This window comes from Gossypium hirsutum, chromosome D01 (genome assembly GCF_007990345.1).
Source record: "Gossypium hirsutum isolate 1008001.06 chromosome D01, Gossypium_hirsutum_v2.1, whole genome shotgun sequence".
NCBI classification, from domain to species: Eukaryota; Viridiplantae; Streptophyta; class Magnoliopsida; order Malvales; family Malvaceae; genus Gossypium; species Gossypium hirsutum.
In genome coordinates, this window is record NC_053437.1 from 11,227,465 (window position 1) to 11,245,950 (window position 18,486).

Genomic DNA, 18,486 nt, shown 5'->3' on the forward strand with positions numbered 1-18,486 from the left:
AAAAAACTTTGAATAATAAATATTTTTCTTACTATCTTCTGCTTTTGCTTCCTTCTTTTTCGCTTCTTTTTATGGTAGTGTCTAATGAAAAACTTTTGTCTAATTGCTTGGTTGCAACATTGTTTCTAATTGCACAGGTGCAAGGAACTGATGAGCCAACCATGTATGTAACATTGCATTGAACAAGCTGGACCTGTACCGGCCGGTGGTCACACGGAAATATCTCGGCAACAACACCACAATGCAAGGGTAAGTTGGTCCTTAAATAAAACAGTTTCTGACAGATTCAAAAATGAATTATCTCAGTTTTCTCATTGTTCTCATCCTTGAATTAAGATAAAAACTGGGTTAAATTGCATTGAAACTGTATTGCAACTGTTGCTATATTTTACCATCTTTCTTCTTGTTGCATTTACTTCAATTTTCATATTTTTCACTAATAGCTTCCCTTCTAAGGCAATCTATTTTAGAGTATGTTCATGACTGTTTTTAACACAAACATAGAAGTCCAAAAAGTCCAAACCAGACTCATTCTATTCCTCGAGCGTAGTACTATCTTGATCTGCCATTTGCTAACATTAAAACCCAACCAGCCCTTGGGAAAAAGGGAAAACTTACTGCTATCAATTGATTATGTCATGCCAGTTTCAGTCCGAACTTACCACTGCCTATAACGATGGTTGGCTATCTAACATTCGGGTGGACTGCTAATAGGGCCTCCAAATATCGGTCTCATATACCTGTCATCGAACTTTCTCCAGTAGAAATGTACGGTGTACACAGGCCTTTCGATCAACATACTCAAACTATCCTTTGCTCGAAGGATATTGGTCGAGGCAGATGCCTCAAAGGATAGCAAAGGTAGGGTCATGTCCTCCTTTGGGGATTTCGATCCCTGACCCTCATCACTTGTGTCAGTTACATGCTGCGGAAGCAGGCAGAGTATAAGGGGCTTTGTTAGGAAACCGAATACCTGAAACAAAATGATTTCCTAGAATGTCAATCACAGTTCACAGCATTTCATTTAGTGCAAGTGGCAAGTCATGGAAAGCTTTGTACAACCGAGAAAAAATTTACTGTCAACTACGGAAGGCATGGCGTTATAACTGTTTCTCTTCGGATTCAAAATCTTATAAATGATTAGAAAAGTTCAGTTACATACCAGTGTAGTAAACAGAACAACGATTATAGTGTTTGTTATCATTGCTGCATTGACCGGATCCCATGTCACACCAGAAAATGTGAACTGTATTAACGAAGCAAGCAAGAAAATCAGTAGGAAAATGGAATCCCTATGACCATGAGTTTAGTGATCTATACATGCAATTCAGAAAATTATTTAACAATATCGAACAGCTAACACAATTGAGAAGTGGAAATACCTGTTTAAAAGCCAAAGCAATGGATACTGCCCCTCGCATTAGCCCAGCCCACCATATAACCACCTGCAGAAATAACAAGTTCATAAATTTGTCTTCAACCAATCACGTAGGAAATATCTTACTAGAAAGTTTGCATGGAAAAACCTAAATAGTAACCTGGTGTCTGAAAGTTAATGGTTTTGATCTATCGGGATGCTTGTTCAAATAATTGGAGAAAGCAGAGAGAGGGAACACAAATGCAGCACGTCCGACCAATATTAGAAAAACTAAGGTTCCAAAGCTGGCCATTAAAGTCCCAACACTGAAACCAATAACTCAAAACCGAGATCATAAGCTACAAGGTAAACAGAAGTAAACCAATTTTGAAGGAAGAAGGAAAGCATAATCAGACACCTTAGTCGAGTCATCTTCCATTTCTCCATGTCAAGAGCATCCATTCCTACATAGAGAAAGATGAAGGTTTCTGCAACAAATGACATCATTGCAAATATATGCCTGAAAAAAAAAAGAAAATGGTGGATGTTAAGCCTTGTTGAGCTCAATGAATCAATAAACATTAGTCTTTCCTAATATCAAAGTACATGCCTTGTCGTGATTCTTGAACTTTCGGTCACATTGTACCATGCATAGTGTGACATCAGAATTCCGCAGAAGAAAACAGTGAGAATCCCACTAAGGTCTAACAGCTGCACAAAAAAATAACGCTGTTAAAACGAAGAAGCAGAAATTGCAGGCTCCACTCGTTTTTTGTAAGAATGAAGGTGGTTATTTCAGTGAAGGATAGTAGTATTGAAATTTATATTAATAGAACATCAAATTTCAAGCTTTTTATCAGGAGTTACCTCAGCTAACATGTAAGACAGATATGCCATTAAAACCATGATAGCAAGTTCACGAACAGTTGAATGTCTGCAAACAGATAAGGATTCAGGTTTTACTATGATGTCTTCACGGCATTTTCCTTTTTCCTTTTAATTGTAAAAGAAAAAGTTCTAACCTTCCAAAGTATAAGGTTTTAAGAGAATACGCTGTTACAAGTCCGAACTGCAAGAGAACGAGAAATATCATGCCAAGATTAAGAAGTACCAAGAGTGGATCAAAGCCTAACACTATAATAAATGACGTTTACGGTCAGAAGAAAGCTTCAAGAGTAATTAACTCACAGTAACTCCAAGAGCAGTACTTGTCGAGAACAGGTAAATGAAATCACCAATCAACTGGAGAGATGTTCGGCTGTTAATTCTCGAAACATCGATCTTTTGAATTGCGTTGAAGAGAACTACTGATGTTGCATCATTCACTACTCCTTCTCCAAACACTAGGCTGTATAATAAAGGATTTTCATCTTGATGAAGGACCTATAAGGAAGTAATCAAATCTAAAAATCTCTTTCTGTGAAATAATAAGCAAAAACGGGGGGGGGGATTTGCAAACTGACCAACCTGCAATGTACAAACTGTATCTGTTGATGAGAAAATAGTTCCTACAGCTGAAACAGAACAGCATGAAATTCACAGACAATTCTAGTAAGAAATTAACCCTGAATACAGATATTAGTTGACAAGATAACATCATTTAAGAATCTCACCGAGATATTCTCGTGCAGTCAAACCAAAAAATCCTAGCTTGGGAAACAGCCACCAACTGCCTAGGACAAGAGTACCATCCATGAACTATAGAAAAACTGGTTGCACCAGACAAATATGAAAAATGATATCCTAGGTGGAATCAAAATTACCGGCTGTAATAATCGAGGTAGATATAAAAACCCCGATTACTCCAAACAGCATGATGGTTATGAAGTTCTGAAAAAACTGTTTCTTCTTCACCTGAAATCTGCAAGCAAACCAGCAAAGAAAGAAGTTAGCCAGTTTCAAAATCCAGGTTAATTCAACAGGGGAAAAATGTGAAAATTTTGCATGACATTTGAAACCCATTTTACCCTGCATTGAATATAATAGGTGGGAGGAGATAAATGAAGAACAACTCTTCACTGAACCTTAGGATGTGAGAGCTTTTTCCTTTGTTCAAGAACAAGATTACTGTTCCTGCTACGCCTCCCTGAGACCAACAATATGTCAGTTAGACTTTAAATTCCTAGGACATCCGTACGTTAATTTTGAAAGGTTCGATAAGATTCTCAAGCGATTTAAAAAGATGAAACACAAACACATGAACATATATATATGTATATGGTAAAGAAAATGTTCCAAAGAAATGAGAGCAATTACAATTAAGATTGCAGTGATTGATTCATTGACCCATCGGTTCTCTTCAAGCAAATGTCCTATAACTAAACATAGGCAGAGAATTGCCACAAACACTGAGATTGGCACCACCTGCTCATGCTCATGAGCTAAGTTTCTTACAAACTCAAACATCTCCACTAAGTATTGTTCCTTCTTTTTACTTACTGTTGCATTATTTTTCTTTATTTTTTTCTTGATCAACGAATTAACATGTTATATATGCTTTAATTTCTCTTTCTATGTATTGTTTTTTTTTTTTTGGATTCAGCGTCATGAAAAGAAGCTGGAAATTGCCAGACTAAAGGATTTGATACATGAATTGATGAGTTTTCCCAAAAAAAGATTGTTGGCAGTTGACAAAATGACACGTAGGGTTTCACGTTGCATGGATAATGCCAGGTGCCAGTATGAGCATGAATTATATAACCTCTTGTTGGCGAAAAAGTCTGGGACTGATCAAAAACTGGATCAAGTTTTTAGAGCTATCTGTTGAAGGTTTCGGCTATTAGATATTTGCAGGGTAAGGCCTTCTTTTATTGGACCGTTTCTTGAATATCCATCTATTCAAAGGATTGTTGCTATTTGCTAGTTGTGTGTTGAGGCACTTTCCAAGTCCATAATTTCACTTTTTAGATTTGGGTGCGAATAATTTGAAAGTAACCGAGGTTATCTCAAAGCGATTAAAAGACCAAACACCCATGGATAAAAAATTATATAATAATATATTTATTAAAATTAAATAATATTTTAGTTTAAATGGTAAAATTAGATATTTATATGTTTGATATCATGGGTTTAAATTTTATTATAATTAAGTTTGATTATTCATAAAATGCAAAAAAGATAAAAATAAAAAACACTCATAAAAATATAATTTACTTTGTACATAAATGATTTTTTTTGTAATTTCTCGATTAAATTAATGTTTAGTGACTTATGACACTAAATCAATTAAGGGCTTAATATTAGTGTGTATTCAAATAATCTTATATAAAATTATTTCTAAGACATTTAGGTGTTTTTTGATAAACTAAAAAAATTAAGTGTTGAAAAATTAAATATTAAATTTAAGTTATAAAATTTGTTCAGCATCTTTCTTAAAATTAAATATTAAATTTTTTTATAAGTTTAATTTTTAAAATTTTTAAAAGTAAATTATTTAAGGATAATATTAAAAAATAAAATAAAATAAAATAAAAAGAATTGAAAATTTTATATTATTTGGTAAGCAACTTCTTGTGTAGTTATCAAAAACTTAAATCGATAAAAATATTAATTATGGTGAAATATGCATTTGAATTCAAACGTAATAATGATATTGAGAAGAAAACAGAAATGATGATATTAGATTAAAATATGTGTATACTTAATGAAAAATTAAAGTTATTAAAATTATATTTATACTAAATAATATATTAAAAGTAAAATATTTGTGTTAAATAATAATTATAAATTATTGAAGTTATATTTTTGTTAAATATAAATTATTAAAAATTATATTTATATTTTTAATAAAATATATTAAATTTATTTTAATTAAATTACCTGTATATTAAAAATAATATAAAAAGTAATAATTAAAAATATTTTTTTAAAAAGGTTGAGGGGAATTACTCCCTCCAGTAGAAGCCCACCTTTTGAGCTTTAGTGGGAAAATTGAAATGCGGTGAGTTAGCGGGTTTCTTTAGTTAATGGTGTATTCGGTAAATCATTTGAAAGCTTTTAACATTTAATAATTATTTTGTTTTTTTACTTAATATAAAAAATTAATAAAAATATTAAATAAGATAAATAGATAGGTAACTATTCATCTTTTAAGTAAAAAGTATTAAATTGATTTTATTTTATTAAAAATTTTAAAAAATATATTTTTTATTACTAAATGAGATATTTAAATTAGTATATTTATTTTCATCTAAAACTATCTAAAATAATATAAAATATTATATTAATAAGCTTCAAATTAGAAATAAAAATATAAAATATTATATTATTAAGATCCTAATTAGAAATAAATAATCTTTTGAAAATCAATACAATATAATTATATTCAATTAATATATTTATTAATTTATCAAACAACTTTTTAATATAAATTTATCACTTATAAAATTTAGCAATAAAAATTTAGTATCTAATTTTTCGGCACTTAAATTTTCAGTTTATCAAACAACTCCTCTTCGTTTGTATCACTAATTATCTTTAGTGAGATAGAGTTTTGAGAAATAATACTTTTTAGGGTAAATTACACTAATAGTCACCTAACTATTGGTTAAGTTCTTTTTGTCACCCAATTATGAGAAGTTACAAAATGATCACTCAACTATTTGATTTTGTTATTTTTGGTCATCAGTCGTTCAATGGCTAACAAAATGATAACATGGAAGCATTTTAAATTGCCATAATAACAACATTAACCCTAAAATTTATACGTTGTGTTAATTTAGTCTTGACTATGAAAATTTTAACCTTTAACATTTACGCATCGTGTAATTAGATCTTCCTTTTTTTTTTTGGTAGTTTTACTTTTCTTTGGGACCCTTTCCCCTATAAATCTAAAAAAACAAATTTATCAACTAAATTTGATAAATATATATACCAAAAATTCAAGATAATAATTTTCACCTTTTCTCATTATTTTAAAATTAACCCTCAATGTCACAAAGAAAAACAAAACTACAAAAAGATCAAAGTACACAATATTGAGAGTTAATTTTTTTAGAGTCAAGACTAAATTGACACAATGTATAATGTTAAGGGTTAAAGTTGCTATTATGTCAATTTTAAAAGTTATCAAATTTTCTTTCCATTTGTAATTTAACGGCTAGTGTCAAAAAAATTTGAATAGTTAAATGATCATTTTGTAACGTTTTATAGTTAGCTGACAAAAAAAAAACTAAAAATTAGATGACTACAAATATAATTTACTCTATTTTTAATGGAATTTTGTAATGAGATAATTATTTTAATTTTTCAATAGAGCATCCATATTCAATCCACTCAAGAAAAAAAGTAATTTTAAATTTTTTAAAATTGTATTTAAAATAGTTAATCCACACTAACCCATGGTCAAATATTTAAAATCAATATTTAATTCTGAATTATTAAATTAAATTAAATTTTTATATAAAGAAGTATTATTTAAAAAAATTTGAGTCAAAATTAACATTTTCTATTAGATAAACAAATTATTAAAACAAAATTGATAACTCCTTAAATTTTAAAATTAAATTTCAATATGTATGAGTTTAATTCATTTTTAAAATTGTTTGAGGTGAAAATTGAATTATAAATTTGTTATATCAAAATTTAATTTTATCATTTATATAAAATTTAGAAATTTTTTGAGTAAGGTAATGTTCCCCTGGTTTCAACATTAAATTTTTTTTAAGAAAAATGTTATTTCACATTATTATTTTTTATAATAGTAAGTATTCTAATTCATTTAAAATGATATTAAAATAAAACCATCCAAATAATAATAATTTTAAAATTCAAATTAAATTTAAATGCTTGAAGAATCACTGCATTTTTAATATATGCTATCGAAATCAACTTTATTTAAAAAAAAAAGTAATTGTCACCAAGCTTGAAATTTTTTTAGAGGGTCAGGATTAAATTATATATTTTTATGATAGTAAAAATATAATTTTATCATTTTAATAATTTATATTTTTATAATTTGTAAAGGGTTAAATCAAATTTTTATCATTTTAGGGAATCAAAGTATAATTTTACCATTATTAATTTAAAATTTTTTAAATTATAAAAAAAACTTAAAATAAAAATTTATTAGGAGAATCCATGGGCCTACTGGCTCTCCACTACGGTACTCCGCTGGTTGTCACGATTTGGCTTAATTCGATATTACAGAAATTATTTCGAATTCCACTAAAATTAGCTTAGGTTGTTTTGAATAATTGAAACGTGAACACAATGGAATCTGAAAAAAAGGTATTTTGCCTGCAAACGTATCCTTCCGAAATTGGTGGTAGAGTCCCTTTCCTTTATCAATTAAGACCCCTTTTTCCTCATTCACTGCTTTCCATCTCTTTCTGCCACTTATATCTTACATAAATATCTCGTTTAAGATCAACTTTTATGTGGAACTGATAAAATTATAATATTTTAAAAAGTCAAAAATTAAAATCCGTGTCGAAAGAATTTAAATTGAATTATTTATACAACTTTTTTTCATTTAGTTGAGAAGCTAAAAGACTTAAAATGAATTATTAACTATTGAAAAGGGCCAGATATAAAATTATACCATTTAGCCATGGGGGCCAGGCCCTTCCGTAATAAAAAATATTTATATTTAGGTTTTTTTAGCAGTCTGTCATTGCAGTAGAGTGGTGACTTTTTAAATTAGACTGAACATGAAAGATAATTGTATAATTGGCGAATACTATATTGATTTTTAATTTCTAAAAAATATAAACAGAATTTAATTAAGAAAAATTTAACAATTTTCAAAGATGGACTGATAGTAGTGCCTCCAACTTATGAAATCTTTCAAAACAAAATAAAATATTTCTAATCCCATACCAATAATTTGTAAAATATTTTTAAATATCCAACTTCAAATAAATTATCTGTAAAAGTAAAATGGATCAAAATGTTCATTATCTGTAGGAAGTAAAATAAAATTAATTAATGAATATTTATGATTTAATATCCACATTATTACTGTTTTTACGTTAAACACAAATTAACACACAAACTTACTCTTAGCCGGTATTTATTGCATCATCGAAAAATCTAAAAAGAGAGAGATGTATTTGATATTTTCATGCATTGACACTAAACTTAAAAATCCTTAAAAAGTGGTAAACGCTCTTTGCCATGTCTTCGAATTTCACCATCAAAATCGTTCCCAATGTGTTTACATGCTTACAAATCTCCAAAGCTTTGCCTTTTCCATGTGGTGGGATCCCACCTTTGGAACGTGACAATTTTGCGCGTTTCGGTGGTGGTGGTGGTGCTTGGTGCCTCAACCAATGACATCATCCCACGTGTGTTCTTGCCAGGTTGGCATTTACCCCCATGTTGTGGACCCTAATCTAGCTGTCTCCCAATTACAAAACCCCCCTTCATATTCAGTTGCTGGCTCGGATTGGAGGGTCGAGCCACGACTCCAGTACTCTAGTTCCAGTCATTCAATTGGGTGGGGCGGGCGGTCTGGCCCGCTGATTGGTACCGGCCTGGTCAGGACGTTTGCAATTTTTGTTATCCGGTTTTTGATTTCCATGAAACTTCAGGCCATCATGAAATACAAACATATTTACCGCGATAGAAAGTGTCTGCTCCAAGCTTCTCTCTCATAATTTAAGAGAATTTTTATGGAGTACATTATGTGACTTTCAAGTTATTCCATTAATTATGTATTAGATGAAATTTTTAATTAAAAAATTTAATTTATTTTTTATTTAATATATAAAGATTAATGTATCCGTTTTTAATAGAGAAAATAAAATATAATCTACTTTTTATTATAAAGATTTTCATGATATTTATATAAAAAATTTTATTATATTATAAAACTTTTGAAAAAATTATAATTACAGTTTAAAATTTAAAATTTTTAAAAATGTTCAAATCTCAACTATATCCTCTAATCAAAATTTCATCGACATTTAAAATAATAAATTAATAGTCTTTAATAATAGACCATTTTACGGTTTAGTAAAATTTTGTAGCTATTAATTATTTATAATAAATAAAGGAAATAAAAACTTAGAAACTATATTGATAATCTCCAAAATGAGAAATTATTATAGTATTTTAATTAATGTTATTAAAGTTATCGATTGGATCTTACTTCGATTGATATGAATACTGTTATTAATGTACAAAGATATAGGTTCAAGTGTACAAAAGCGCATTATTCTTTTATTTATGAGTTAGAAAGAGATTATAAATAATTTTAAAAAGATAAAATTAATGTTATCAAAATGATTGAATTAAGTAGTAAAAAGGTTAATGGCATGAGAGATTTCGAAAACAACAAAAAAGAGATATTATTAGGAAAAAAGTTTGGAGGGAAAAAGACATAAAAGATAAAAGGACTTAATTTAGAACAAAGTTAAAATACATGATGGCTGTGAAAAGGGTCATTTACTTTTTTAAGAAGATTTTCAACTACTTTTTTAATTACTTCCAACTACCCAAAATATAAAAAATAAAGGAACAAAAGAAAATCACATGTAATTTTAAAGTTATTCTAGTAATATATATTTTCCCCCTAAATATAAATCACTTCTATTGCCCAGGCCCTAAATAAGGTAAAAAGAAAAAAAAATTATTCGGCCTTCAATTTTACGAAAAGATTATTTAAACTCTCAATTTAATCTTTCGCCTTCTTAGTTTTTAATTTATTTATTTTATTAAATCACTTCAAACTAAATAAAAAAACAAAAAAAATTTAATTTTACCGACATAATATACACGTGAATGAAACATCAACATTTAATTAATATTTTTAAAATTTATAAAAAAATATTTTTTTCAAAAATTAAAAATCGTTAAAATTATTTAAAAATATAAAAATATTTTTAAAATTTTAAAAAATAATTATATACTAACATGTTATTCACGCAACAATCTATATGTATACCACGCCAACAAAGTTAATAAAAGTTAAGTATAAGTTAAAGAGAAAATTAAATGGGGTTAAAATAAATTTTTTTTAAAGTTGGAGGATAAAAAAATTATTATGCAAAAAAAAGGGTTTTAGAGCTCATGGTAATCATGTGGAAGCAATCACACTCAATCACTATCCCACACCTTCGGACAAAAGCCCCCCCGCAACCTTAGACCGGCTCCAGCCGAGCTTGGGACAACGCGTGATTCGGTTCGAGAAAAACTAGTTTAAATTAACTATGTAAATTATTATTAAACAATTTAATTAATTAAAATCGAATAACTTAAATATGGGAAGCAACAAAAAGCCAGCCTAAAAGTTCAGCATTTTTCTTTCTCAACAATCACTTTTCTCTCTCTAAATCTTGTACGGTTTACGAAGCGAGGAAGTAACCGGCGGCAGAGATCAGTGGCGGAGCTGAGCTGAGTCGTCAGTGGAAGAGATAGTTCAGGCAATGGGAAGCTTGCGTGGCATTTCGATTGCCATTTTTGTAGTTCAAGCTCTGTTAGCTTCAGTAGCTTTGGTTTCAGCTCAAGGATCTGCTACTCCTTCTCGTTGGCAGACTTTAAGCGGTGCGTTTCTCTCTTTCGCTTCCTTTTCTTTTTCTAAATTCGTTAAATGATGTGAATTTAAAAAAAAAAACTTTATCTAGTTCTGTTTGGTTGCTGAGAAAGATGAGGAAATGTTGGGAAAACAGCTTGTTGAGCTGGATGCATTTTCAAAATTTCCAGTCTTTGCTTGAATATAAGTTTGTTTCTGTTTGATTTACTCAAAATTGAAGGGGAAAAAAAGGAGAAAATTACTCAAACTAAGCTTACTTTGAGCTGCTTAGCCGTATCAGATTCGATGTGTTTTGTTTGAGTTTTAGCTAGTTCGAACTTGGTTTTGTTTTATTTAATAGCTTCTGTTCATCTATAAAGAAAAAGAAGTGAAGGTAAAGGGAAAAATTCACGTTCCTTCCAAAAAAAAAAAATGCTTATCAAGTTTTCTCAGATTTGCCTTCAAGAAAATTTTTTTTCTAATTTCTCGTTCGTTCGTACAAAAGTGAAAGAAACGACGAGAAAAATGCATGCTTTGACGATTTCCAACTTCGAAGTTTCTCCAAGTGGAACGTTTTATTTTATTTTTTTTAAATTCACTCTCCTTATTGATTAATGGCCCTTCATTTGAAATTTAGTTATTTTTAATTTGGTTTCTGAGGAAGTACATGCATTAGAAAAAGGATAAATTGCACGGGAAAATGGAACAAATAGATAAAAAGAAAATGCAGCTTTAAGTTTCTCCTGATTTATTTCTTTGAATAATTTTGTTTTTTTGTTCTGACTCTTCTTCCTTCGTATATCAGAGTTAGTTTTGATCTTCATTAGAAGTTTGGCGTTTTTTTCTGTTGATCAATATGCTTAAAATATTCAATTTCCTTTCCAGGGGAAGCACCCGTTGTCATAGCTCGTGGTGGATTTTCAGGAATATTTTCAGACTCCAGTTTTGGAGCTTATAGTTTGGCTTTAGTAACGGGTCCTTCTGATGTGATCTTGTGGTGTGATGTGCAATTAACAAAAGATGGAGCCGGGATTTGCTTTCCTGATCTTAAGCTAGATAATAATTCTAACATTGCAACTGTTTTTACAGATAAGCCGAAGACTTACCTTGTTAATGGGGTCTCTACCAAGGGACTTTTTTCCATTGATTATACTCTCAACGATCTTGGAAGTGTTTATTGTAAGTTCAGCTCGCGGTTTATCCTGTTAGCTTTTTCTTGGTCACCATCAGTGTTCTCTACCTCTTATTTATTGCTTTTGTCGTTACATTCTCTCTCCCTTTTTTTTTATCATCATCTTCACAAACTTTGATTGATAGATAGTTAATGAACTTGCGAGTTTCAAGTTCATCTTACTGGTCTCAAAATTATTTTTAGTTTTGAATCATAAAACTCGTTTACTAACCACAAATGATATAGTTCAAGCAGTTTTACAAGCAATCCGGTAATTAATTCTGAAGTTTGATATGATACCACTAGCTTTCACTTTGACATTATTACCTATACACGTTTGCATTTTTTTTGATAGGTTTGTTTGACTTGACTTGCTGTGAAATGTACCAGTAGTAAATTCTTTATTGCTTTCTGCTACTTGTTTGTTGTGTTACATTCTAATGTGTTATTTGTTATCTGGACAGTAAGTCAAGGTATCTACTCTCGGACGAATAAGTTTGATGGAAATAATTACCCAATTATGACCGTTCAGGATACCTATACTCAACTGAAACCGCTTGGATTTTGGTTGAATATTCAGGTAAAGGATTTTTCAGTGCTTAATAATGCGTTCCTACTTTTCCCTCATGTCTTTTCTCATCCCTTTGGTAATTTAGTGTAACTTCATCTTTCTGTTTTTGGATTTAATTGACTGTCTCTCTATTTTGCAGCATGATGCATTTTATGCAGCACACAACTTGAGCATGAGAAGCTTTGTACTTTCTGTATCTAGAAATGCAAAAGTTACTGTTGACTATATCTCGTCACCGGAGGTAGCTTTCTTGCGAAACATTGCTCCAATTTTCCGAAGAAGTTCAACAAAGGTTGTCTTCCGATTTCTAGGACCGAAGGATGTGGAACCTTCAACCAATCAGACCTATGATTCTCTCTTAACAAATCTCACATTTATCAAGACATTTGCCTCTGGAATCATTGTACCAAAGTCTTATATATGGCCTGTAGATGGAGCTCTTTACTTGCAACCTTCTACCTCTATTGTCTTGGATGCTCACAAAGAAGGGCTAGAAGTTTTTGCGTCAGACTTTTATAATGATGTTCCATTCAGCTTCAATTACTCATATGACCCAGTAGCTGAGTACCTTCAGTTTGTTGACAATGGTAAATTCTCTGTTGATGGGGTTTTAACCGACTTCCCAATAACTCCAGCAGCAGCTATAGGTAAGTTATATGCAGGTGTATGCATTATGAATCCTCAGAATTTATCAATTTATTTGTTGTTATTATTTTGCATCTATATGCTGATATTTACTTTCTAACTTAAATTATGGTCAAATTTCAAATTATTTTCGTTACTTGTCTTAGTAACTTGCACTGCCATTTTGCAAATTTCATCAAAATTTGTGTACTTAGGGAGAATACTAAAAGGGTGCGCCTAAGAATCTTTTGCTTTGTTGGTATTTTTCTCCTTGTTTGCCCCATGCCATGGTTTCATCATTTAAATAAGATGGTGACGTGAGATATCTGCCTTTTGTGTCAATCTGTATTTTCTTGGCCTGACATTCTCTACAGTCTACACAGTAACTTAGTCTGGTTATTGAAAGGACAGGTTGCCTTATTTTTGCCAGATGCCATTATCTTTTGCTGCTACTGGATAAGAACGTTGGGGTTTTTTTGGTTGAGATGCTAACTTCTGTTTCGCATTGCAGATTGTTTTGCTCACATAGGAAAAAATGCTTCAAAACAAGGTATGTATTTATGGAATGCTTCTGACCGGAATAGCTTAATATTTTTTGCTAAGAGTTAGTGGTAATGGTCATGAGATTATGTGTTTTAAGGTTCTTCATAAACCATTTCTTTTGTTGTCATGCTACAGCGGACCTTTTGGTCATATCAAATAATGGAGCAAGTGGAGACTATCCTGGTTGTACTGACATGGCATATACAAAAGCTATTCAAGATGGTGTAGATGTTCTTGACTGTCCTGTTCAAATGACAAAGGATGGAATACCTATTTGCTTGGGCTCTATAAATCTTATACAGAGCACCGACATTGTCCGAACAGGCTTTAGCAATCTTACAGAAACTGTGCCAGAGATTATGCAGAGCAGTGGAATATTTACCTACAACCTGTCATGGAGTGATATTAAAAGTTTGAAACGTAAGTTGAATTTAGTGCTCGTTTGCTTGTTCTTTATTGTATTGAATTGTTTTCTTTTTGATCTTTTTTTCTTTCTTTTGGGTGGGATTAGATTCTAGAGTCTTTAATCCTTTCACAAAATAGAAACATAACATGTTGAAAATAAAAGTTGCCTAAGCATAGATTGAAGTTTGTACATTATATTGAGTGGGTTTATGAGATATGTCACACTTTCTGATGCAAATTCATGTTTCTTTCTGTGCTTGAAACATTGATAGCCATCTTGAAGGTGCATGAACGAAACTCTGCTTTGGAAGATACTCTCTTTTAATTTGCAAGTTTATTTTAATTTGCCCCATCATCTAAATCTGTGTTTTAGTTGTAGAGATTCAGCTAATTTTTTTTTTTGTTTCTTTGATAGATATATTTGGCATTAGCTTTTTGTCAAATTCCTTATTCTAATCTATCAATACTTCTCCTGTAGCTGTAATATCAAGCCCACAGTCACAGTACAAATTGTTTCGAAATCCAAAGTTCCAAAATGCCGGGACGTACTTAAAGTTATCTGAATTTTTAAGCATGGCAAACACCACTAGCTCTCTAAATGGTGTCTTAATCAGCATAGAGGTCAGTTCTTGCCGTTCTATATTTTCCTCATTGTATTGGTGTTTATGCTGTAGTTTTATTTTCTACTCACATTATTGGAACTAATGAGGGATGTTAGGACGTTAGGCACAGTAATTATGAATGGTGGCTATTGTTTTATTTTGTGCCAGGGTGGAACTGTTAGCATGGTAGCTTAATCGTGAGAAACATATCAGATTGAATCATAATCTTACATGGTAGCTGTGGGTTATGCTATATGGAATGTATTGACCTGAATGGTCAGAAAAACATAAAACATATTTTAACCAGTAGCCGGCACCTTTATGAACTGAAGTACTCAATATCTTGTATCTGCTTACCATATCATTCTGTAAGTACAATAACTCTGGAGTTTGTGAAACCTTTAATGCTCATCTTAATTAAATATCACTTAAGATTTAAAAACCATTCTATTGTTTTACAAATTGTTGAAATACGTTTCATCCATCTCATAATTAAGTAACCTTATTTGCGAAATAATGTTGACTGAGATTGTCACGACCAGCTGACCAACAAGGTACTCTCATTATCTTGGGTCATGTTGCGTTGACATTGTGATCATAATACCAGCATTGTCTTCTTTGGGCGTCCATTGACCCCTTAAGGTTTTCTCAGCCAAAAGTGTGCCGTCCTAGATTTTAACCCAAGATCTCCTACATACAGGACTCTTTTCCACAACTCTGGTATTGATTGACCTACATGACCCGTTGACTGGGAAGATACTCTAATTTCCCTGAGCCATGTTGCACCAGTGTTGTGAGCACAATATCGATATTGTTCTCTTTGGGCATCCATTGACCTCTCAAGGTTTTGTCACTTGAAGGTCTCACCTCCCCAAGGAAGAGACTCCTATATGTAAAAGGTATTGGGTTTGAAGCACATCTTTAACAAAACTTGAGGGACCAATGAACACCCAAAGAGAACAATACTGGTATTGTGCTCACGACACTGGTTTGATACGACTCAAGGAACTGAGAGTACCTTGTGGTCAGCAGGTTGTGACATGAATAGCCCGCTGACCGACAAGGTACTCTAATTTCTCTGGGTTGTGAGCAGAAAACTATTGTTATCCTCATTGGATGTCCACTAACCCCTCAAAGTTGTCACCCAAAGATGTGTCTCCCCAGGTTCGAATCCAATACTTCCTCCATATAGGAGTCTTTTCTACTACTATGCTACCCTTTGTTCTATGTACAATACTGTTATTGTCCTTTTTGGGCATAAGGTTTGGTCATTGTGTGTCTCCCCATGCTTGAACCCAACACCTCCTGTCCATACAAGTCTTTTGCACAACTTTGGTACCATTTGATGGACGCCTGTAGAGGAAAAGACCGGTTTGCTCACAAAGCCAGTGTGACAAGGTCCAGGAAAATGAGTGTACATTGCTGAGGAGAGTATCTTCATGATCTTCCAACTTCGTATAGATGCTGAAGAGAGTATCTTCATGATCTTTTCCCTTATATGGGTTGCAATTGTCTAAATATTTTCTGACATTTTGTAACAAAATCTCCAATCTTGTTTTCTCTCTTTGATGATTGAAAATATCCCATCTTCTGAAACTCATAGCTGCTTAAAATCTTTGCTAATGATTATTGTCTGCTAGCCATGAATTCTGCATATTTGTATTTCAAACCGTTTCTTCTTTGATAACATAACACGAACATTTTCTTCTGAAGATTTTTGACAGTTCTGACTTGTTTATCCTTTCAGAATGCTGCTTACCTTGCAAAGCAGGGATTTGGTGTGACTGATGCAGTGCTTAAGGCCTTGAACGAAGCTGGCTACGATAAACAAACAACTCAAAAAGTTATGATACAGTCCAGTAGTAGCTCTGTTTTAATGAAATTCAAGGGTAAAACCAACTATCAGCTTGTCTACAAGATTGACGAAGATATTGGTGGTGCTCAAAGTTCAACAATTGATGACATTAAGAGATTTGCTAGTGCTGTTGTCATTAGCAAGGACTCTGTGTTTCCAGAAAATTCAGCATTCCTCGCTCGTGCGACAGATGTTGTATCAAGGCTACAAGCTGCTAATCTCTCTGTACTTGTTCAAACCTTCAGTAATGAGTTTACATCTCAAGCATGGGACTTCTTCTCTGATGCAACTGTTGAGATCAATTCCTTCTATGCGGGAGCCGGCATTAATGGTGTCATTACAGACTTCCCAAAGACATCTGATAGATACCGGAGTAAGTGCTTACCTCTTGAAATGGAAACTACAAAATTTTATGATAATGAACTACCAGCCATTTTGCTTTCTGGCTAACTGAATATGTTATGGACTGGTATTGATGTGATAATGTTTTTGTAGGAAACCGATGCTTGAAGAGAGGCAACAAGACACCCATTTACATGAGTCCTGTGCAGCCTGGCAGCCTTTTGCAACTAGTCACAACTGATTACTTGCCACCAGCTGAAGCTCCAAAACCCTACCTGACTGAGTCAGATGTTGTCGAGCCTCCTTTGCCTCCCGTCGCCAAAACAACCTCGACTTCTACTCCATCGGGCACTGTAGCAGCGGCCCCAGCACCAAACGGACAGCCTAAAGTTGCTGCCTCTATCATTGTACCACTTATGGCTGTGCTTCTTGCCATGTATTACTGTTTTGAAATCTGATAAGAGTCGGCCTTGCTCTCAATTTTTTATAAATCTTGTTGCTTGGATATCGAGTAGGTTGAAGGTTTTGCTGCAGGAGTGCAGTGCCCGTGGCAAAGACCAGTTTTTCTTAGTTGTCTCCCCTCCAAACAGCAGTGTTAATTCCTTTTACCTTATAATTTTGTAGGTATGTTCATTCTTCTCATTGTCTTCCTTTTTCTAAAAGAACAATTCTTGAGAGCTACATATCTTTAATGGATGCATTTCCTATTTGATTTGTGTAAGATATCTCTGCCATTATTCATTTCTATGAATTATTTATGGATCTCTCTCTCTCTCTCTCTCTATATATATATTTATATATATAATCCCCTTAAATCTCCACAGCTTCCATATCAGTGCCTTCTGGAATTACGACGATAAGAAAGAGAATTGCAAAGAGTTAATAAGAGATTTTGCAATAAAACAGTCTGCAAAAGTTTTATATATTTCACCCTATATTGAATAATGAAGAACAGGGGTATTTATAACAAGAAAAGCTTCTGACTACAGAAGAAAATAACAAAGATTTTATGCTAATAAATAACAAATGTGTTATACTAATAATTTCTAAATCTTCTAAGAAAGGAAAACATTCTTCAAATCTAGTTACTTCATAGCTACATGGTTCTCCAAACAGCTCGCATCTTTTTTGCGATTCTAGTTTGCATTCTTAATTCGTCAAGTTAATGAGGTCGTCAATCTTTAGAGGGTTTGTCAATATTTGATGAATTCGCCAATAGGGAGTTTTCAAAGCTTAAAGGATTCACCAGTCTAGACGACTTCGTCAATTTTGAAGGATTCGCTAAATGTGCATGATGCGTGAATGGTCATCTCGCAACAGTCCCTCTTATCTAGTTTAACCTTTTGCTTCTCTTATTTGCCTCTGATCAAAGGCTCCTTATCTCCGTCATCTCTGCTACGTATTCTTCATTTTATCATCATAGCCATTGATCTTAATGATGGAAATCCCATGTCACCAACTTTTTTTAGTAAACCTTTACTCCTTGCATGGTTACCTTTCGATACAACTTGTACTGATTCAACCGTCAGTCCTGGACAAGCTCACTGCGAGATTGTTGGAAC

At 32.2% G+C, this 18,486-nt stretch overlaps 2 protein-coding genes across 3 annotated transcripts; one reads left to right on the plus strand and one right to left on the minus strand.

Moving 5' to 3' along the window:
* Window positions 1–353: 353 nt before the first annotated feature.
* On the minus strand, window positions 354–3,923 carry LOC107921979 (sodium/hydrogen exchanger 4). 2 transcript variants are annotated; one of them, XM_041087034.1, is made up of 14 exons: window positions 3,614–3,923; window positions 3,382–3,443; window positions 3,121–3,218; window positions 2,971–3,030; window positions 2,825–2,871; window positions 2,546–2,740; window positions 2,380–2,426; window positions 2,225–2,291; window positions 1,968–2,068; window positions 1,776–1,877; window positions 1,539–1,683; window positions 1,383–1,445; window positions 1,163–1,246; window positions 354–973 (listed from the first exon to the last, which is right to left on the minus strand). In XM_041087034.1, the coding sequence occupies exons 1-14, from the start codon at window positions 3,761–3,763 to the stop codon at window positions 689–691; spliced, it is 1,506 nt and encodes a 501-aa protein (XP_040942968.1). In that variant the 5' UTR covers window positions 3,764–3,923; the 3' UTR covers window positions 354–688. The 2 variants fall into 2 exon arrangements, with proteins under 2 accessions (XP_040942968.1, XP_040942967.1); XM_041087033.1 differs by having other exon boundaries at window positions 3,325–3,443; window positions 3,614–3,922.
* Window positions 3,924–10,478: 6,555 nt separating this feature from the next.
* LOC107921978 (glycerophosphodiester phosphodiesterase GDPDL3) lies at window positions 10,479–17,645 on the plus strand. The gene is made up of 9 exons (XM_016851776.2): window positions 10,479–10,843; window positions 11,697–11,990; window positions 12,447–12,562; window positions 12,693–13,200; window positions 13,689–13,727; window positions 13,856–14,140; window positions 14,604–14,746; window positions 16,475–16,955; window positions 17,078–17,645. Exons 1-9 carry the CDS (start codon window positions 10,726–10,728, stop codon window positions 17,380–17,382), a joined length of 2,289 nt encoding a protein of 762 aa, XP_016707265.2. The 5' UTR covers window positions 10,479–10,725; the 3' UTR covers window positions 17,383–17,645.
* Window positions 17,646–18,486: the final 841 nt, after the last annotated feature.